This window comes from Adiantum capillus-veneris, chromosome 24 (assembly GCF_014529385.1).
Source record: "Adiantum capillus-veneris isolate H3 chromosome 24, ASM1452938v2, whole genome shotgun sequence".
Classification (NCBI taxonomy): domain Eukaryota; kingdom Viridiplantae; phylum Streptophyta; class Polypodiopsida; order Polypodiales; family Pteridaceae; genus Adiantum; species Adiantum capillus-veneris.
The window spans coordinates 953,880-976,989 of NC_140954.1; the positions used below are offsets into that span (position 1 = coordinate 953,880).

General features: G+C 44.9%; 1 protein-coding gene across 1 annotated transcript in view; it reads left to right on the plus strand.

The window, feature by feature from the left end:
* The window catches only part of LOC147425816 (uncharacterized), a 195,425-nt gene that overhangs the window by 72,990 nt on the left and 99,325 nt on the right, over positions 1 to 23,110 (plus strand). Inside the window, exons 5-7 of the mRNA XM_086498070.1 lie at positions 14,818 to 14,931; positions 15,186 to 15,287; positions 15,422 to 15,607. Coding sequence (XP_086354196.1) covers positions 14,818 to 14,931; positions 15,186 to 15,287; positions 15,422 to 15,607 — 402 coding nt within the window. The remainder of the gene's footprint in view (positions 1 to 14,817; positions 14,932 to 15,185; positions 15,288 to 15,421; positions 15,608 to 23,110) is intronic.

Below are 23,110 nucleotides of genomic sequence, written 5' to 3' on the forward strand. Positions count from 1 at the left end.
TTTTAAATACCACTCCACAGTGGATCAGGAGGTCAGCGGCCGCATTCACATACGGCTAGGAGACAGTGGAGTATACAAATGCTAACACTTACCTTGGAGTGGTTTTTATGGGCCAACGTTTTCATTGAGGAGGGCAGCAGAGACTAGATTGACCAGAGGCCATGCAGCATTGGGTAGATTGGAAAGGATGTGTTCACAGGTTCAGTTTCAGGAGCCTCGGACGAAGCTCTGGCTCTTTGACTCTTTGGTGGCTTCTGCATTGCTTTATGGAGCTGAGATTTGGGGACCTTCATTGGATCATCACGGGAGAATAGGCCGCACTGATGGATGGGGGGGACATGGAGAAGCCTCTGGTCTCTATGATCTCGCGGCTCATTAGAGCTAAGGCTTAAATACCACGTGCTATTGTCCGAGCAAAGCTAGCTGCCCCCCTACTAGTGGTTGAGGCGCTCACCAGATCTGTCTCCTTCATACACCGCATGTGGGAACTTCCCAAATACCACGTGCTATTGTCCGAGCAAAGCTAGCTGCCCCCCTACTAGTGGTTGAGGCGCTCACTAGATCTGTCTCCTCCATACACCGCATGTGGGAACTTCCCAGAGACAGATATGCCTGCCTTGCACTTGAGTCCTATCGACAATTAGCCATGCAGGGAGATACAGCATGCTGGTATGGGGAGATGACATCATGGTTTCAGGCGCATGGGTTCAGATAGACAGATTGCCTCCTTTCCAGTACTCATTGGATGCACCCTCTCTGACTCTTACACAGTCCGAGATCACCAGGCTCATCCGCAAGGACCTGAATCAGCTAGACACCAGGAGGACATGGATACAACCAACACAGGAGCTGGGCACGAAGATGGCTTTCTACAGAGAGCATCTTCTCCAGCTTTACGGAGGACGGTTTTGTGACGAGGCCCAGATACATGGACACCTACTTGTCTGATGGGATACGATGTGCTATTGGCCAGATACGCACATTTTCACACCAGGTGTTGATCGAGACTGGGAGATACAACGGAGTACCAAGAGAGGCCAAGACATGCTCCTTGTGTGACATTGAGCTTGAGATAAAGTTGCACTACACATGCCACTGCCCCGTCTACTACAAGATACGAGGCCGCTTCCATTGCTTGTTAAGTGAGGGCTATGGACCACTCTCCAGAGTTGTGCGATACGAGGATCAAAGATGCGTGGGTTTGTTTTTGCTCGAGCTGCGCAGACACAGAGAGAGCTTGATGAGAGGAGAGGCTAACCAGTCTCAGAGATAGATCGCAGACTTTTTCAGAGCTGCCACTGGACACCTAGAGGAGCTACTACCACAGCAAAGCTCGTCGCCTCACACCAGAGGCACACTGATCGACCGAGTGATCGAGTTGGGGAGATCCAGACGCCCACGACTGCGGAGGACTACACAGCATCGACGGAGGCTGCATCAGAGGATTCGGATCACTTTGGCCCGACATGCACGACGCCCATTCAGACTATTGACGGTGGAGGAGATTGATGAGATCCGCCAGCGTCGGATGCTGGATCTCTTTTGATCTAGCTATCCCTGCTAGCTGCTTAGTTCACACCTAGCAGTTTAGGATTCCATAGTATTTTATTTTGTCATTTTGTCATCTTGTTACTCTGACTTTGTATCAGATCCACCACATTGTAACTTTCTGGTCTCATAGGTCACTTTGGCCTTTTGAAGACATTAATATAACATTTCATTTCATCTCTCTCTCTCTCTCTCTCTCTCTCTCTCTCTCTCTCTCTCTCTCTCTCTCTCCAGCTAGAAAGTATCCAAAAAATGTGCCAAGTGGCACTCATGCATGGTTTCCCGTTTTGTACGTGCCGGTCTAAAAATATCTTAACCGGTTGCTCAGTTGACTTAGCGGCATAGTTAATGACGCGAACACATTTCAAGGTCCAAAAATAGTAACTCCTTAAATTTTAGGGATCACTTCCATTGCATTCCCTCGGGTCTTCTGACCATCTCTCAACACTGTGACCGCATCTAAAAATGCAATGTGGCACAAATACAGTGACTTTAGGTCGGTGTCCACTCATAGGAGTGCACTTTCATGTCTGATCAGACACTCTACCCTGCATCTTCTCTAGTGACCAAGCACACGGTCCTGATCCACTGTCTTCAGTGCCAGTTCTAAGGCTTAGACAACCATTAGTCCAATGTCCCAATGACCGGCTTCTCTGGCCATGCAATGGTCCAAGGTTAATCCAAGAAAATCGAGGAAAACAACAACATAAAAAAAAAGAAGAAAGAGATATATCTATATATAGAAATAGAGAAAGCTACTGCAAAAATATCACCTCTTGGTGACATACCCCCCTCTTGAAAGAAGCAAGTGACCTCGATTGCAAGCCACACATGCTAACGGATGACATCGGACGATAACAAGATTCCCCAGGTTATTTGTGTCATCGCATGTTTCTCTTGCTAACGGATGACATTGGGCAATGATAGGAATTTCCCACTACCATTTGTGCCATCGCAAGTTCAAGCCTCACATAAATGTAGCCAATTGTGCTTACTTGGAGCCTTTCATATACATGCTTCCGGATGCAACACAATGTCACATGTATAATCATTCTATTGAAGCGTAACAAATACAACTTCAAAGCACTGAAATTTCATTCAATGACAACACATGTCAAGTCTACTTTTGTACATTATTCAAACGAAATGCACCATATAAGTGTACAGTACATAATGTACATTGCTTCAAAAAGCATTTCATGTCACTTTAGGTTCCAATTGGAAAGCCTCTTTGTAAAGTTGCAACAATTGAGGCGAATCGACCAATTCAGCCTCGTCCATCCATTTAGCATCCATTGGTGAATAGTTCGTAAACTTCACCAAAAATCGTCTTGCAACTTGACCTTTGACCTATCTTTGTTTGCCAGAATTTGCTCAGGAATCATAATTTCATCTAATTCCTCGACTTCATGTTGTTCTTCTTGAACCATCTGTAACAAACTTGGACACCCCAAGTCGAGATTCTACCGCGATAGAGCAGAGAATCACTTTAAAACAGTTCACAAAAAACGATACTGCCTTGCGTAGAAGAGAGTCCGCGGGAACTCACACTTAGACTGTGCGTCGAGATGCTTTGAGTAATGAGGCCCAAAAGACTTATTTATTCTTTCAAGGGATGCCCCAAAAGCAGAGTCCCAAAATCTTTTAAACTCAAAAGCAATGGCTCACAAAAGCTTTCAAAAGAAAAAAGCAAACTGTCCCGAAAGCTTCAACGCTAATTCAGCTAGTCAAAAGCAGCAACGTAATCTTCGGAAATCCGTACACTGCCACGTCAGCATGTCAGTGGAAATTGCGGAGGTCCGTACGGCCTACCACGTCAGCTTGTCGGTGCGTTTTTCGGGACCGACTGTGACGTCAGCAGAGTGTGTGAGTGTGTCGAGGGGCCTGTCACGTGACATGTTTGTGACATACCCCCCTCTTGAAAGAATTGTAATTGCCCTCGATTACGCTTGCAAAACAGACAGAGGCCATAAACTGTCTTAGTAGACACTGACTATTAGTACCGACGCACTAGACACGACACATCTAGCACTTGTACAAGACGACAGTCACATCATCGGACATCACAAGACATCACTTGACATCACATCACATGACAAATCACATACAAATTCATTCCAAATCTCAAACCATGATCAATTGGCAACGTATTTAGTAATCGCATCTAGATCCAACCGAGACCTCACGAATGCCTGATTAACTAATCCTTATTGCAATCATGTCCATAGAGATTTATGAGACCGAAATGCTGCAGTCATTTCGTCTTTCAATTCTTGCACTCAAACAAGTCAAGTACAAATCAGTTAATTTTATTTTCGGGAATTCCAGTTATAAGGTCATACAACATAATAGTACTCAGCCCTTTAGTATCCCTGAAACCCAAAGGGGACATCAGTGACTATTCAAAATCGGGGTAATCAAAGGAGCGGAGTGACTCCCCTCTTGTGCAAACCCCCTGCACTAGATTCACCCTCGCTAAAATCGGGGTTCTATTGGAGTAGACGATGCTAAACCGAATGCTTCAAGGTAAAGTTCCAACATATGAGGAGTGTCTGCTAGGTCCTCTTCCTCCATCCACTTCGCATCCAATGCAGGATAGTTCTTGAATTTAACCAAGAACCGCGTAATCACTTAACCTTTTATCTTTCTGTCCTCGTGTGCCAAAATCTGTCCTGGAACGAGTATCTCCTCGCTTTCCTCCACTTCGGGTTGCTCATCTGGCTCCCCATCATCAAGCACATCACCTTTAAAAGGCTTCAATAGACTCACATGAAATGCATTGTGAATCTTCCAAGTATCAAGCAGCTTCAGTCTAAAGGAGACATCATTTATCTTTTCTTCTATCTGGAAAGGGCCATAATACCTCATGCTAAGCTTTGGAAAAAGCCGCTCCTTTCCCTTTTTCTTTCTTAGGCGTGCCTTCTCAAAACGTAAGACCAATCGTCTTCCTTTAATTTCAAATCACGACGGTGTCGATCTGTTGCCTTCTTTGTGTCGTTCCTGAAATTGTGCTAAGGCCTCCCGGACCTTGGCAAAAGCAGTGTCTAAGTCCCTCGTGTACTGATCGGCTTCAAAAATCTTATCTTCCATGCTAAGGAAGGGTAGAACCTTCGGAGCACCTTCAATAATCTCAAATGGCGCCTTCCCCGTCGAAGAGTGGATCGCCTTATTGTAGGCAAATTCCACCTAGGGTAAATTTTTTTTCCATTGAGTCTTCAGATCAGAAATGTAAGACTTCAATAAATCCAGTACAAACTGAAAAATCCAGTACAAGTGAATTTGCAATCTTAGATTGCCCATCTGTTTGCGGGTGGAAAGATGACGAGAATTGCAACCGTGTGCCAATGTTATTTCAAATAGCCTTTCAGAACAAATTCGTGAATCAATGATCTTTGTCGGAGACTATTGTCTCAGGCATGCCATGTAGTCTGAAAATATGTGCAATGAACAGTCTCGCTAAATGATACGGCTTGACTGTTTTCTTCACTGGAATGAAGTGAGCTTGCTTGCTAAATCTGTCGATGACAGCCGAATGGCCATCATACCCACTCTGAGTCTTCGGGAGATCAAAAATGAAATCCATTGCAATACTTTTTCAGGGGCGGGTGTGAATGGGTAAAGGCTATAACAATCCTTGTGCCTTGTGCCTGTCAAACTTGACCTTCTGGCATACCAAAGAATTGCGTACAAGGTCGTCCACATCCTTCTTGAGTCTCGGCCAAAAGAAGTAACGCTCCACACCTTTCAAGGTGGTGTCAATGCCGCGGTGACCTGTAAAAGGTGGACAATGGCACTTAGTCAAAACCTTTTCCCTCAATGGCTGTGTAACTCACAACATTGTTTTCTTCATCAAGTAGCCATCCCGTATGGAATATCCCACTACTACCTCCCCATTCTGTATTCGAGTGAATATATCAGAAAAATATGGATCTGTGGCATACAGATCAATCATGTCCTTGAAGCTTCTATGATGAATCGCGGAATAGCCAAGACTAACGGCTTTCGAGACAAAGCATCTGCCACCAAGTTTTTCTGTCCCTGAACACGGACAATCTAGAGGTGAAATTGTGATAAGATGCTAGCCCACCGCATTGTTTTTCCAAAAGCTGCTTCCGTGACAAGTAGCGTAAACTTTGATGATCGGTGAAGACCGTGAAATCGGCTCCGAGTAGGTAATGTATTATGTCGCCATTGAGTAAGAGCATGGATCATCGCCAAAAGCTCTTTCTCATACATCTGTGCTGTCAATTCCGGCCTTGAAAACAATCGGCTTTCATAGGCAATCACATGGCCTTCTTGCATTAAGACCCCTCCCAGACTACGATCACAAGCATCACAATATACTTCAAATGACTTTTGCAAACCCGACAAAGTCAATACTGGTTCAGTACTCCTCTTTGTGTCAGAATGTGGAAAGGGGAAGCTACATCTGTAAACTTTCGAATGAACCGCCGGTAGTAAGAACACAAACCCAAGAAGCTTCATGAAGATTCTTCAAATCGGGCCAATCGTAGATAGTTTCAATTTTGGCCGGGTCCATCTGTGCTCTTGCTGCTGAGACGATGTGTCCCAGAAAGTATCTCCGGCAAGAAGAAGAAGAAAAAAAATCCTTCTTTTTCATTTCAGCGGGTCGGTAGAGAAGCTTTGTATTTAGTGGTACTACCAGCAGAGTCTCTTCAACCACAAGTGAACCATCAATGAAATGAAATGCTCCTGCTTCAATCACACCAAATGTTGATCAAATCAGCGAGGAAGTAGTCAGAACAATGAACAAGAGCTTGGCATTGACTCGCCTCTTTATACGATCGTGTCTCTGATGAAGCTGGTTGTGGACCTTGGATGATAGGTGCTTTCAACCTTGTTTGAAATGTTTACGAGACTTTTGAAAAAGTTTGAAAAAATTTGGATTTTGAAACGAGGTTTCAAACTTGACCCTAATTGGGTTTTTTTTTGCAATGGTCATTGATTCAAGATCAATTCTAGTGCACAATGTGATATTATCATGAAAATGCTACTCGCTTCCAATTGCTCTATTTTTATACTCAATGGTTGTTTATACTTGAATGCTACAACATATTTTAAAAATGCTTAAAATGTCACGTGACATATCCAACCCTATGTGTCCGTGGACAAGCTACAGCATGATCAGGGTTCAGTAAGTCCAGTCAGTCTAGATTAGAAGTGATCTGGCACTTTTGTGAGTTTATTCGTAGACCGTGCATGCCCAATCACTTACTATAGATGCATATCCTCTGGTTGCACACAACATGATCATCAATATTCCCATCAGAATCCATTAGAATCAGTTAGGGAATTTTCCAGTGCATTTAGCCTATTTTCCCTATTTTTGGTATTTTTCACTTATTAATTTAAGTGACTTTCCAACAAAAGTAGGTAGGGCAATTTTGCTAAGTTTGTATATAAGCAAACCCAAGTTAGCAATAAATGGCAGAAGAGGCAACAAGAGCCAAGCTCAACAGGCAGCTTCTCAGTAGAACCTTGGTGGATTCCCTCCAAGCAAGATCCCAAGCCTTGGCGTTTTCTCCAAGCAGCAGATTCCTATCCCTAGCGTTTTCAACAGCCTTAATCGCCAGCAAGCCAAACCCTTGGCGTTTTTGCATCAGATCGTCGCCAGCAAGACCATCACATACCTGGCGTTTTTCACATGCCCAACGTTTTTGGAGATGCAAGATCAGCTAGCGTTTTTGGTCAACCTTAGTCTCTAGCGTTTTGGATTTCAGCAATAAAAGACTTGCAGATTCAGCCCACAAGAAGTAGCAGATTCAGCCACGTAAAGATCATCAGTTTTCAGCCATGAAGAACCTCAGTTTTCAGCCCTAAACGTGCAGATTTTCAGCGTCAAAGACCCACAGGAAACAGCCCCAAAATCAGCGTTTTTGGCTCAGTCGTAGATTTCAGCCCATAGCGTTTTTGTAGACTTGCATCAGTCTCATGCATACCATTTGTACCAGATTGTGCAATCATAAGTAGACCACTCTCGCCGACGATAGTGGGGCCTTCGGAGGAGGGTTTTACAACGTCTCTGGTGTCGTATTCTGTTCTCTCTCTATCTCTCAGTCTCATACACTTTCATGCACAGTGTCCATTCACTTTGTTTGTGTCCATGGCACTCTCTCACTAAAGGAACGGAAGGCTCTCCCTTCCTTAAGTAAAAAGAAACCTTGAGCACAGTTCGGAGCACTCATCTTGAGCAAAGCGCAAACATTCATTCCGCTGCACCTAACATTGGTATCAGAGCTTTGGCAGTGTTCTGTATCACTCAAGGAAAGAACCACAAGAATCACAAGAATTTTTTTTGCTTGTTGAGGTTGCACGAACCCAAGTTCGCTTGGGCATGTCAATTCCTAATCGTGTTTTTGAAGAGTGACAAGAATCCCAGGAAAGAAGTGCTTGTCCAGCTTCCCCTTGTGTCTCTTTTCACTCAACGAGAGCGGACCGTGCACTTAGCGGCCGGCCAATCGACGTGAGGTGGGAAAAAGCAACCTTCGTGTGAGCGCAAGGCCGCACGAAATCAATTTCCGTGCTGGATCTCACTTCCAGTGGCGTATACCCTCTGATTCTTGCCCAAAAACAGTAAATTCAGCACAATGTATTTACTGGTTTTTGCCATGTTTTCAGCCTTAAACAATCCCCTAACTGTCCTTTGCTAGTAGGGCACTATTCCTAATGGTTCTGCGTCCGTATGGCTGAAAAACAGTCAATTTACAGCGTATACACAACGCTGAAAATGCACGTGTATGGTGATGTTATGACCCTCACCGTGCTTGCTTTAGAGTAGCGGTTAGCTACCCCTGTTCCTGCTCAAGGAGGCTCTTGTCTGAGCACAAGAGCATGAATCCACACAGCTATACATCAGTCAAATGAAGAGCCCTCTCGTGGGGCATCACATAACTGCACGTAGGGGGGAGAGAAGAGCAGTGTGTAGGGTGCAGGGCATCACTCCTAGCACCACACTGTACATGAGAGGGAAAGAAAGCACTTCATAGCTCTTAACTTGTGACAGGTTCTCAATGAAGCATCCCTCCAACATAAATCGAGCGCCCCCTCTTCTGCGCTTGAGCTGTAATGCATCTGTGAATAAATAGATGCAAAAAGGGAAAGATTTCCATGGTTGCCAAAACCTGCGTATCGTTGAAAACGCAGCAAAACAGCCTTGTAAACATGGATCTGATGCCTTCCAATGCTGAAAACGAGCTCCTTGGTCTTAGGTAAAGTCTTGAGAAGCTCGAAAATGGAGAGAAATGGCTGAAAATCAGAGTTCTCAGCCTCCAAAATTGCTCCAAAAAGTCAATTACGAGTTCTGTTCTCCTAAACTTGGTAAATTGGCCAAAAAGTGCCACTTGGCACTCATACATGCAATTTCCCCGCATTGGGCTTCCTGCTTAAAAATCTCTCAACTGGTGCATCAGTTGACTTTGCAGCAGGGTAATAAAATTTTCCCTTTGTCATTCTAAAGCTAATGACAGGAACAGATTTTACGGCCCAAACTATCAGTTTCCTAATTTTTAGGAGATGCTTCCGTTGGGCTCCCACTGGTCTTCTGACTATCTATCCTCATTGGGACCGCATCCAAAAGTGCAACGTGGCCTAACTGTCGGATACTTTCTGTTGGTAGTCCCACCTTGACTTTATGCCTTTATTGAGTTCACTTCCTAGTATCCACCAACTTGCTAAGTGCGACGGGGGGACCTACATGATCTTGAACTGAGCCTAGACATCCTTTTACATTACGAGTTCTAGTGCCGACCAACTTCCCGTTTGTGGGTGAAACTACCGTTCACATTGACCATACAACGACTATTTGCAACTTCAAAAAGAGGTCTCAAAATTTTAACAGAAATCATTCGAAAGAAACCAACAACTAAGGTTAGCAGTTGCCACGTCCTCGTGACATACCCCTCTCTTGAAATCGCAAACGTCCTTGCTTTCATACCATAAATACATGCCACTCATGATCTTGTGTTGTAAGCACTCTTTTATTATCGCATGTATCCGCAAGAAAGGTCATAACACATAGATACAAATGACTTAATGAGACCTTCATACTTTTGTCATTTCCATCTATTACACTGAATTCATATGTACATGTGATGTGCTAGCTCTATCATTACCGCTCCTTTGCACACATAGATACAAATGACTTAATGAGACCTTCATACTTTTGTCATTTCCATCTATTACACTGATTTCATATGTACATGTGATGTGCTAGCTCTATCATTACCGCTCCTTTGCACACATTGGGTTGGGGTATAAGTAGGCTGTAACCCAAAGACCTCAAGGTAAAGCTGCAATACATTTGGTGACTTTGACAATTCATGCTCTTCCATCCACTTTCCATCCATATGTGGATAGTTCTTGAACTTCACCACATAGCATCTTGCAACGTGTCCCTTAACTTTTTACCTGTGCAAGAGGCTCTTGCCTCTGCAAATGAGCATAATTCCACAACATTGTAGTGCACTACCCACGACAAAGTAAGCTCAAATTTGAAGATGATTTACCATTGCATCATAGAATCCAAGCAATCGCCTCAGCGAATCGGCAAGCAGCGGGTCACGTGGCAGACCCACATCACTCCCGTAGGAGATCTAGTAGCCAATCTACCACCATGAGACCTCTCCCTATCTCATCTTGGTTCATACTTGCAAACCCTAAAAACGTAGCAGAAAATCTGTCCTAATTTGACCACTTTTTGGCAGGGCGTACATGCGGAATTTCTTGTCTGTCCTGTGAAGAAGAACCCTCTTCCATAATGCCCTTTCCTTTGTCTGCCATAGTATAATCCCGCGTTCCTGTACTCTTATGTCTTTACCCAAAACAACCGAGGCTCACTTCTTGAGGAAAAAGTGATTGATGTCCCGGCAATAGAACCTTGAAACCGGCTCGAAGGGCGGTAGGCTTTGGCTTTCACCCGAAATTCTTTACTTTAGACACACACAAAGAGAGAACTTGCAAAGGGAACCTGCGACGGGAATTAACACTTATGCACACACACGGCTCGGAAGCTAGAATGCTCCGAGCAGACGCCGACAACTTGTAGGCCCTAAACATGGCGCCCCTTTCGGTATTTCTTTATTCTTTGAGAGAGTAAATTACAAAGTAAGGTCTTGGGAATCCTTTACCTGTATCACACTAGATACTACTGGATTTGGCCAAATTTCGGCAGCATAACAGCCCCAAAACTTGCGCGAAATCAATTCCTTTGCTGGATCTCACTTCCACGTTTTGATTTCTGTCCAAAAACAATAAATTCAGCACGCTGTATTTACTGGTTTTTCCCTGTTTTCAGCCCCAAACAGTCCCCTAATTGTCCTCTTCCAGTGGTACACTATTCCCAATGGTTCTGGTGTCCGTATGGCTGAAAAACAGTCAATTTACAGTGCATACACAACGCTGAAAACGCACCTCTACGGTGAGGTTATGACCCTCACCGGTGCTTGCTTTGGAGTAACAGTTAGCTATCCTGTTTCTGCTCAAGGAGGGTCTTGCCTGAGCACAAAAGCATGAACCCCCACAACTGTACATCAGTCAAATAAAGAGCCCTCTTGTGGGGCATCACATAACTGCACGTAGGGGGGAGAGAGAGCAATGTGTAGTGTGCAGGCATCACTCCTAGCACCACACTATACATGAGAGGGAAAGAAAGCACTCCATAGCTCTTAACTTGTGACAGGTTCTCAATGAAGCATCCCCCCAGCATAAATCGAGCGCCCCCTCTTCTGTGCTTAACCTGTGATGCATCTGTGAACAAATAGATGCAAAAAGGAAAGATTTCCATGGCTGCCAAAACCTGCGTATCATTGAAAGCGTAGCAAAAGAGCGCTGTAAACACGCATCTGATGCCTTCCAATGTTGAAAACGAGCTCCTTGGTCCTAGGTAAAGTCATGTGAAGCTCGAAAATGGAGAGAAATTGTCACCAGCTAGTGGCAATTCGATTTTTGTTTATTTTCTCTTTCTTTAGGGAATTTTGTTTGTTTTACCTTTTGGAAACACCCCTCTGGAAATCTAATTGCCCTGCATTGCATAGCCAGTGTGGAACGGTTCAGAGAGAGTCCAATCCTGAGCGCTAAAGAGCACTAAGGTTGGACAAGGACTATGGTTAGCCAAAGTGGGGTCATTGGCCAGCCAAAGCGGAATCCTTTGCTACATAGGCTACATTTCAGTTCTGGGTGTGGCTGCAGTGTACAAAGAGGGGTCAGATGACCTAGAAGAATGTAATGGCAGAAACTCCTAAATTTTAGGGACTGCTATTTTTGGACGGCAAAATGTCTTCGCATCATTACGTGCAGTTTGACATGGGGATCATTTTGTTACTCTGTGGCCAAGTCAATAGAGGCTGTAGGTGAGATATTTTTAGACCCGAGGGTCTAAAGCGAGAAAATGCACAAATGAGTGACACTTGGCACTCTGAGGCCAATTTACTACTTAAAGAGAAGACAAAAACGTGATTTTCAGCTGTGAGCTCGTTTTTGAGTGCTGTCACAGGTGGGAGAGGTTCAATGCAGTGCTGGCTTACCCTCTATGTACAGTGAGGTGCAGGATGTCATGACGTGCACACCTCTCACTGCTCTCTCTCCCCCCTATTCTTTATGGTTATGCCCCTCTAGTGGGCTCATCAGATTGACCAATGTACAGTTATGTGGGTTCATGCGCGATTGCCGAGGCAAGAGCCTCTTGCACAGGTATTGGATTAGCTAGCGGCTAATCCTCCGCAGGTACAGGTGAATTCGGAGAGGTTTCACGTGCGAAATCCGGTCCGATTCAAAGGGCAAGTAGCCCTATAGGTGCGGGAGCTCGAGGACTTGCTACGGATGCGACCGGCACGCGAAACGGAGCCCGAAACAGTGAATTACAGCCTGCTGTGTATTTTTGCAGGTTTAGGGTTTTGGCCCTAAACGGACCCTAATACCCCCAGGAGGTTTGGGGACGCGAGGAGACCGCTGTAGAGGTGATCTGACGCATTTTCAGGGCAGAAAACAGAGAATTCAGCGTGCTGCAGATTCTCGCCAGGTTTTGCAATGTGTCCGTATGCATCGGGAAAGTCATCCAATGCGTGGGAGTACTGACTGTGAAGGGTCCTAGTACAGTTATGTTGCCGAAATCGGGCCAGAACAGTTGAAATTCAGCCAAGGTTGTGGGGGGCAGCTTGTAGGGAACCACAACGTTTATTCCCTCTTTTAAAGAATAAAGAAATACCGAAAGGGGCGCCTATTTAGGGGCCAATCTGGTGTCTGACTCCCATACAGATGCATTCTAGCAATTGTATCCCATTCCCCTCTCTTGTGTCATTATAGCACAGGTAGAATAGACGACTAATAATGGGTGAAAGCTAAATTAAGGTTTGAAGTAAAGTCTACCGCCCTTTTTGAAGTTAACAGGCCGGTTACAGAAATGGCTAAAAATCAGATTTCTCAGCCTTCAAAATTGCTCCAAAAAGTCAGTTAGGAGTTCTGTTCTCCCAAACTTGGTAAATTGGCCAAAAAGTGCCACTTGGCACTCATACATGCAATTTCTCTGCATTGGGCTTCCTGCTTAAAAATCTCTCAACTGGTGCATCAGTTGACTTTGCAGCAGAGTAATAAAATGTTCCCCTTGTCATTCTAAAGCTAATGACGCGAACAAATTTCACGGCCCAAACTATCAGTTCCCTAATTTTTAGGAGATGCTTCCGTTGGGTTTCCACTGGTCTTCTGAGTATCTATCCTCATTGGGACCGCATCCAAAAGTGCAACGTGGCCCAACTGTTGAATACTTTCTGTTGGTAGTCCCACCTTGACTTTATGCCTTTATTGAGTTCACTTCCTAGTATCCACCAACTTGCTAAGTGCGACGGGGGGACCTACATGATCTTGAACTAAGCCTAGACATCCTTTTACATTACGAGTTCCAGTGCCGACCAACTTCCCGTCTGCAGGTGAAACTACCGTTCACATTGGCCATACAATGTCCGACTATTTTCAACTTCAAGAAGAGGTCTCAAAAATTAAACAAAAATCATTGGAAAGAAACCAACAACCAAGGTTAGCAGTTGCCACGTCCTCGTGACAACAAGAAGTTCAATTAGATATTCTACCTTTAGAGATGCAAGAACTTCAACTAGGTATATTTTTTAGTTGCATAGCGGACATGCAGGCTTCACATTGTGATGTTTTCGTCCGAGTTACGACCATTTGATTTTGTGCTAATTCTTTTGATCTTTTGTACTTTTTCCAATTTATTGTGGTTTTTTAGTGCTAGGCTTCATTATGGCTGAGTCTGCCCCTTATCTGACAAAAATTCGACATGTTGAACTTTGTGTTGATGTATGTTCATGTGTGTGTGAGTGTGGTGTGTGTTGTGTTGGGAGCATATGTTAGTACCTAGTTTACACCCACTATTGGGCACTGACGACGTTAGTGGGGATGTCGTGGTATTTGTATGATGGAGCTGATGGTCATATTGTCTTGTGGGTGATTACCATGATTCTATACCTTGCACTTTCCTTTAAGGGTGAATCTGGGCTTATCCTGGATTCATCTAGGTATATGCTACCTTTAGCATAGTCACAAGGGACGCGTCCGGAGGAGTGGGGACGGGGCTCAAATGGATTTTTAGTGTAAAAAAGAGGGCGGGACGGCAAGTAAGGAGGGAAAAGTGGGGACGGGAAGCCCAAAAATGGGCGTCCCGTGTGACTATGGTTCTTAGAGACTTCTCTAGTGACATTGGAGGTTGAACAGATCTTGTGGGTTGGGATTCTCGGAGTTGGATGCTAGATAGTGGTGCTTCACGGCACATGACGCCTTTGAGTAGAGGCCTATACATTTAAAGGGCTGTCTATTGGTTCCTGGCTCATTTAGAGGGATGTCAGGTTGTTCGAGTCTTGGTGGCTGTTCACATGTGGAGAGAGTTGTCATTGCTCCAGTTGCTACCCCGTTCACCATCCATTCCATATCTCCCCCCCCCCCCCCCCCCCCCCCCCCCCCCCCCCCCCCGCCCCGGCGACCGCCCTTAAATGTTTCCCCTTCCATTCCCTGCAGTTTCAGCTCCTGATGCTTTTTAGCTTTGCACAAAGAAGTTCCGCATTCTGCCCCTCTTAGATGACTTCTGACTTTTGGAGCCGATTGGTGTAACTATGGCAACTTGTGATTGTGTTTAATTTTGACATGTATTTGCGTTGAATGAGTGCTTACACTAGATTGTGTGATTCATCATCTGTTCCATTTCTATGATCAAACGCTTTATAAATTTCCAAATTCAATGTGTAGGATTTCTACTTGGAGCTTGCTGAGGATGGACGAAGAATAACCCCCAGAGAGTACCTTGAGTCTGCCTTACAGCCAATGTCTGGGAATGGAAAGGCCATTGCAGCCAAGAATGAGGTTAGCATTCTCTCATTTATGAATGGATGTTGGTCATTATAAGCATCGAAACATTTTCTTACTGTGTCTGTCAACTCAAAACATAACCAGTTTTTGGTGGTGCTTTCAGCATTGTTGCCTATCAAGGAGCAATTATTAAGTTTTAGCCTATAAAGTTTTGATTAGGAGCAATTGTATCACTCTGTTCCTTGGAGGTTTAGGGATTGAAGCTACCTTTCTTTATGGTTATGGTTCTTTTTGGTTATCATAAATAGATACGGGAATCGATACGAGCGCTTTTTCCTGATCGTGAGTGCTTCACCCTTGTTCGACCACTCAACGAGGAGCGAGATCTGCAACGATTAGACAAAATTCCTGTAAGTGTTCTGAGGCAGTTGCTTGTATTACTCACGTGATCATGTATCAGCCACAACGGAGCTAATCAGCTGAATGAGTTTTCATATGTCAATGTTTGTAATGGGTCAATTTTTGTTGTCTTTTGCTGCTGCAGCTTGAAAAGATGCGACCTGAGTTCCGTAATGGCCTGGAGACATTAACAAGATTCATTTTTGAGAGAACAAGGCCTAAACATCTTGGCTCAACAATCATGACTGGTCCTCTGCTGGCAGGCCTTACTCAATCGTTTTTAGATGCTCTAAATGCGGGTGCAGTTCCAACAATCGCCACATCATGGCAGGTGGAAAAAACTAAGTTTTGGGTTGATTTTTTAACGGAAATAAACAAACATAGCTTCTTTCGTGTCTTTGATGATTATTTTCCATAATTCTAACTTTTGTTGCGGTTGTTGTTGAAGCTCCTTTGTCTTGTCTATGTTCATGTGTGTGTGAGAGAGAAGTAATGTGTACTCTTGACGTCTTCAGAAAGCATACATGACCTATGAGACACAATGATCAGATAGGTGCTACAATGTTCAGGGAAAATAGCTACAGTAAAAACACTGAGAAGTCCTATTATAGACTGCTAGACAAAAAAAAAGGGGTGGGGCGGGGGGGGTGGGGCAGAAATGGTGCTGAAAAGAACTGCAGTATGGCTGGGATTGATTTTCAATGTACCTTACAACCCAATACATATAATACACTACGTACCTTGTGTGCGGAGTACGTATCGTACATTAAGTATGGTTCCGCCTTGGGATGATTGGAGACGGATGGAGAGACCTCAGCTAGTTATGCTCTCAAGAATAATCTGTTGTAGACAATCAGCATTATGGGGGCAGAGTTTGCAATGCACAAAATGGAGAAAGATGCTTTATTCTAGCCTCCAGGATGTCAGTTTAATTCATAAGGTCAGGTGGGTTTCGAGTGCAGCATATATATATGGTGCATTGGAGGCATCATAGAGGATGGCAGAGCAAGGCTGATGCCGTATGTGGTATCTCAAGGCGGAACTGTACGTATTGTACATTATGTACGGTTCCGCCTTGGGATGATTGGAGACGGATGAAGAGACCTCAGATAGTTATGCTCTCAAGAATAATCTGTTGTAGAAAATTAGCATTATGGGGGACAGAGTTTGCAATGCACAAAATGGATATTCTAGCCTCCAGGCTGGCAGTTTAATTCTTAAGGTCAGAGAGGTGGGTTTCGAGTGCAGCATATATATATGGAGCATTGGAGGCATCATAGAGGATGGCAGAGCAAGTCTGATGCCATACGTGGTATGCGGAAATTGTGAGGTGGTTTTCATGGCATGAGCTAGATATAGATGAACGTTAGATGAGCGATCCCTCGTCTATCATCACCTCATTGCTAGCAACCTGGTCATGAGAGGTGATTAGATATAGCTTCTCACTTTCTGGACATGAGAGGATTTAGCACCCTCATTGCTTACAAAGATGTAGTGGAATTGTAGAGAGTATGCGATGGTGGCCTTTGGTTGTCGTGTGTAGTCTTAATGTGCCTCAGTGTGTACATCCTTCCCTCGTGCACTCTCCTTGTCCTTCTCTGTTTCGAGTAGCTTCCTCGTACATCTTCCTCGGCCCCCCTTGCAGCTCTTGGTTCTGCCGTGTCAGCGGTTCTGGTAGTGGGTGCAAATGGGTGTTACAATGTAAGCCATCGACTAGACAGCAGAGACTAGACTAACTAGAGCTTTTGCGGCCTTGGGAGGCTTGGAGAGGATGTGTTCGCAGGTTCAGTTCCAGGAACCTTGGATAAAGTTATGGCTCTTTGACACTTAAGTAGCCTCAGCTATGTTGTATGGAGAGCAGATATGGGCACCTTCTGTAGGCCATGATGGTTGGAGGCCTATGGAGAGGCCCTTGGTATCTACGATCTCTCGACTGACCAGAGCCAAGGCCTTCGTACCCCACGCTATCATTCGAGTAGAGCTAGCTGCCCCTCCTATGGAGATTGAGGTGCTTACCAGATCAGTCTCCTGTGTGCACAGCTTGTGGGATACTACTAGAGACAAATATGCTAGACTGGCCCTTGAGTCTTCCAGACAGTTAGCTCTTGAGGGGCACTTCATGCTGGTATGCGCAGTTGACATCATGGTTTCAGGCGCATGGCTTCACCATGGACAGGCTGCCCCCTTTCCAGTACTCTCTTCAGGCACCCTCAATGTCTCTTACACGGGTGGAGATTACTAGACTCATTCGTCAGGACCTGATCCAACTGGATACAAGGAGGACATGAATAGAGCCGCCACAGGAGTTGGGCACGACGATGGCTTTCTATAGAGAGCATCTTCTCCACCTCACAGGAGGTGGGTTTGTGATTTGACCCAGCTACATGGACACACATATATCTCATGGTTTGCGGTGTGCCATTGGTCAGATACGCACATCCTCACATCAGCTGGAGATTGAGCTGGAGATTGAGACTGGTAGATTTAGAGGGATACCAGCAGACAGCATGATATGCCGCTTATGCCAGCTAGAGCTAGAGACAGAGCTACATTACATATGTCATTGCACAGTGTACTACGAGATTCAGGGCCGTTTCCACTGCTTATTCAGAGAGGGTTTCGGTCATTTCTCCAAGGTCATGAGCTATGAGGATCAGAGATGTCTTGGGCTATATCTACTTGAGTTACACAGATATAGAGACACTTTATTGGGGAGAGCTAGAGAGAGCAATCCCAGAGACAGATTAGAGATTTCTTTTCACTAGATTGGGACAGCCAGAGGAGCAGTCATCACTATAGAGCTCGGCCCCCACTCATTCGACCACTAGCGGCACTCTCATTGACCGAGCACTGGAGCTACAGAGATCCAGATTGTCACGATTGAGGAGAGGGGCTACACAACATCGACGGAGACTACAACAGAGGATTCGAGCGATACTCTCTTGACATCTAGAGTGCAGATGAGGATGGATTCTAGTAGTTGTAGTATTTTGTTCTAGTCTTTTTGTACCCAGACATGGTATGAGATTCACTATTTTGTATCAGATTGGTCTCATAGGTCATTTTGGCCTTTTGAAGACGTTTATATAACATTACATTTCATTTCATCTCTCTCTCTCTCTCTCTCTCTCTCTCTCTCTCTCTCTCTCTCTCTCTCTTCAAGTTTAGTGATTTCGCAATTTCTGTTTGTGTTGCTATCGATTTCTTGCTTGGAGTGTCCAAGCATGTAACAATGGTATGAGAGCTCAAAATGATTCTTCTTCCATGGAGGATCCGATCCATTTTGCAGCACACTCGGGTTCTCATGGAGAATCTGACAGAGACGACACCCCTTCAACCTTTGGTATATGGGAAGATCAAGAAAAGCCCAGTCCCAACATGGGAACATAAGAAACCAACGAAGATTCTGACAAATTCTCGGCAGGAATCTCGACAGAGTTGAGTACAAACATCAATGGACACGTGTGAAAAGATTGATCAAGTACTCCAAAGATTTGAAATATGTGAACTACTTGATTCACTCGACATGGCAAGAGGCTGTCGATTCTCCTCTCAAAACGGTAAGGAAGCAGAATAAAAAGACGAGTGCAAAAAAGCAAAAATTGTACTCGCAGAAAGAATTTGGCAACGCTCTTGAAAAGAAGACAAACGGATTGGTGAAAAGCTTAAAGCATTCTCAGAAGAAGAGGAAATTAGCGGGTCTTCCTGGTTATTTGGGCTGGAAGGCGACTTTTAAGGTGGTGAGCATATCTAAGAAGTGTGTTCGTTTCGAGGAGACTTCGTCTTCTGAGAGTTACAATAGTTCATTGTTCTCTAGTCGCAAATTGGATGAGAAAAAGCGAAGAAAAAACAAGAGGAGATTTTTGAAAAAGTCTAGAAGGCACATGTCACAAATTGTTGTTGTGTCAAGTCACTGAAGACGCGGCGGGTTAGGGCTCCTTGAGCCTAACCCCGGGGAGCCCTAACCCTAGCCAACTTTTAGATCCCGGCTGAGGGGCCTAAACCCTAATAGAAGGAGAGGAAGGAGAAGTAGAAGAAGTCTTTACCAACTTATTGATCCTCGTCGAGTGGCCTAGGATAATGGTTAGGATGAAAACCCTACCCCTGGCCAACTTATGGGACCCCATCCGATGGGGCCCAAATTATCAAAAGAAAGCGGGACTCAAAATAATTTGAACCCCATCCTATCGGGCCAAAATTATTAAAATAAAGCGGAATCGTCACACACTTGCATATCCAGTTGATGACATGGTAGATGGGGTGTACAGATGTCCGCAATCTGTGGTGATTGCCATGTGGCACTGTATTGGACAGTTCTGTGTTTTGCGTTGTCGGCTGTTGACGCGGCAGTCGTACGGATTTCTTGAAATTACGCTGATAGCTTTTGGGGGATCATATGCTTTTAGTCTTGTAGCTTTTCATGTAACTGCTTTTGGAATGCCCATGGGCCTTTAAATATGACGGGTGTGCTCTCTCTCTCTCTCTCTCTCTGTGTGTGTTTCTCATGTGTTTCTCATGTGTTTTGTCGTTTTGAACTGTTTAAAGTTAGTTCAGTTTTTTCTTTTCCATTGGCACGTGGTGCCATCCCGCTACAACATAGGGAGCCATCTAGCAGTTCAGAGGAGGAGACTTCATCCTCTGCTAACAGTTTAGACAGTGAGCAAAAAAACAAGAAGACCAAGGAGTTGAAGGATGGGGGTCAAGCAATCAAGTTTGACACATTTTCAGGCTACAGGGACACCCATCGAGCCTTGAATTCATACAGTAGTTTGACGTTGCCTTCTTGGAAGGTCGTTTCTAGAATTCTCCAAGGTGCGAAGGGCGGCATCTTACTTGAAAGGAAATCATAGACATGGTGGCCTACACTGTTCTTGCGCCGAGAAGCACCTAAAAGGTAGGTAAAATTGAAGAGAATTTTCATTTCTGCTTGGATAATGGAAGAATATGAAGAAGTGGTCATCACGACTTGGCACCATCCGGGGAGCCCTAACCCTAGCCAACTTTTAGATCGCGGCTGAGGGGCCTAAACCCTAACAGAAGGAGAGTAAGAAGAAGTCTTTACCAACTTATTGATCCTTGTCGAGTGGCTTAAGAAAATGGTTAGGATGAAAACCCTAACCCCTGGTCAACTTATGGGACCCCATCCGATTGGTGCTTTTGGAATGGCCATGGGCCTTTAAATATGAAGAGTGTGCTCTCTCTCTCTCTCTCTCTCTCTCTCTCTCTCTCTCTCTCTCTCTCTCTCTCTCTCTCTATGTGGCATTCTTGCGGCAGTACATGCAGAGGAAAGCGGAGCCACTGGCGTTGCACTTAGTTGAAACAATATAAAGAAATACTGAAAGGGATGCCAGGGTCTGGGGTCAGTGCTCTTGTCACCAGGAGGTGTATTTTTACTGTTGCCTTCCGTAAATAAGTATTAGATATATTTATTTTATTTTTACTTGTTTGTCCCAAAACCCTTGAAAAGGTGCAAGTGGACATTGCATGGCCAGTGTGAAACGGCTGCAGCCAAATGGGTTTCTCACAATGGGGATCGAGGTCGGTCAGACAGGGACTGCCCGGGCCAGTTAGCACTGAATTCTAATGAGTATGGAAGCTCGTGTGTGCCAAACTGGAATTTGGGCCACTCGTCAAGTCACTGCAACTTTATAAGTTGAAAGGGGCCAGTAAATTAACCCACATTGTAGATGTTGGTCAAATGGTAGTCTTCAATGATGGTCAGGAGACCGATAGGGACGCCATGGAAGCATCTCCTAAAATTTAGGGAACTGCTATTTTTGACCGGAAAATGTGTTCGCGTCATTAGCTCTGGAATGACAAGGGGAACATTTTATTGCACTGCTGCCAAGTCAACTGACGGACCAGTTGAGATATTTTTAGCAGGGAAAGCCCAAACTCGGAAACTGGGCGACGTGTCAGCCTGTGAGCGATTCTACCACTCTGGGAGGCAAAAACGAGCTGCATATCAACAAAGGGGGCGCCATTTTCAGCCTCAGGTAGATTGTAGCAGGTACAGAAGCTATGGAATGCTTACCTTGCCCTCTATGCACAGTATGGTGACGGGAGTGATGCCCCGCACGCTACATACTGCTCTCTTTCTTCCCTACGTACAGTATGTTATGCCCCACTAGTGGGCTTCTCATTTGACCTATGTACAGCTGTGGGGAAATATGCTTTCATGCCGAGGCAAGAGCCTCTTTGCACAGGAACCGGTGTAGCTAGGTGCTGCACCAAAGTAGGTCCACGAGAGGGTGATAACCTCTCGATTGCGCAGTAAATTCAGCACTGTTTGCTTGCTGTTTTTACTCTGTTTTGAGACTGTTTTGTGCCCGGGATGCTTCGAGAATCAAGGGGCACCAAGCCCAAGGTGCAGGGAACAGTGTAGGGACCGTCGTGTGCCCAAATCAGGTCAAAAACAGGACTGAACCAGAAATTACAGCGACCTGGAATTTACTGTTTTGTGCTCCCGATTGAGGGATAATGCCAGTGGGATAGAGTCCTGAGCTTGGAAACTGATTCGGATTAATTTCGGTACCGTTATGCTGCGGAAATTTTGCCGAATCTGGAGCGTACTAGCTGGATGCAGGTGTTATCTTCCAGGGACTCTCTTTTTGTAATTCCCTCTCTCTAAATTAAAGAAATACCGAAAGGGGCGCCAGTCTTTGGGGCCTACAGGGTGTCGGTCTCATGTGCGCAGTGACATTCTAGTCGCTGGACGCAACTGTGTTCTCTTCCCTTCTCAGTGCTCTGTGTAAAGTTAACAGGTAATTGAAATAGTACCGCCCTCTACGTTGTACGGGCCGGTTATAGCTCTCTTGCGATGGAACTTTGCCACTGTGTCTCGTGTGTCATGCATCTCTTTTCGTTTTGTCGTTTTGAATTGTTTAAAGTTAGTTCAGTTTGTTCTTTTCCAATGGCACGTGGTGCCGTCCTGCTACAACATAGGGAGCCGTCTAGCAGTTCAGAGGAGGAGACTTCATCCTCTGCTAACAGTTCAGACAATGAGCAAAAGAACAAGAAGACCAAGGAGTTGAAGGATGGGGGTCAAGCAATCAAGTTTGACACGTTTTCAGGCTATCTGGACACCGATCAAGCCTTGAATTCATACAGTAGTTTGACTTCGCCTTCTTGGAAGGTCGTTTCTAGAACTCTCCAAGGTGCGAAGGGCGGCGTCTTACTTGAAAGGAAATGCACAGACATGGTGGCCTACACTGTTCTTGCGCCGAGAAGCTCCTAAAAGGTGGGTAAAATTGAAGAGAGTTTTCATTTCTACTTGGATAATGGAAGAATATGAAGAAGTGGTCATCACGACTTCGCACCATCCGGGAGCCCTAACCCTAGCCAACTTTTAGATCCCGACTGAGGGGCCTAAACCCTAACAGAAGGAGAGGAAGAAGAAGTCTTTACCACCTTATTGATCCTCGTCGAGTGGCCTAAGAAAATGGTTAGGATGAAAACCCTAACCCCCTGGCCAACTTATGGGACCCCATTCAATGGGGCCCAAATTATCAAAAGAAAGCGGGACTCAAAATAATTTGAACCCCATCCGATCGGGCCAAAATTATTAAAATAAAGCGGAATCGTCACACACACTTGCGTATCCAGTTGATGACATGGTAGATAGGGTGTACAGACGTCCGCAATCTTTGGTGATTGCCATGTGGCACTGTATTGGACAGTTCTGTGTTTTGCGTTGTCGGCTGTTGACGCGGCAGTCGTACGGATTTCTTGAAATTACGCTGATAGCTTTTGAGGGATCAAATGCTTTTAGTCTTGTAGCTTTTCATGTAACTGCTTTTGGAATGCCCATGGGCCTTTAAATATGACGGGTGTG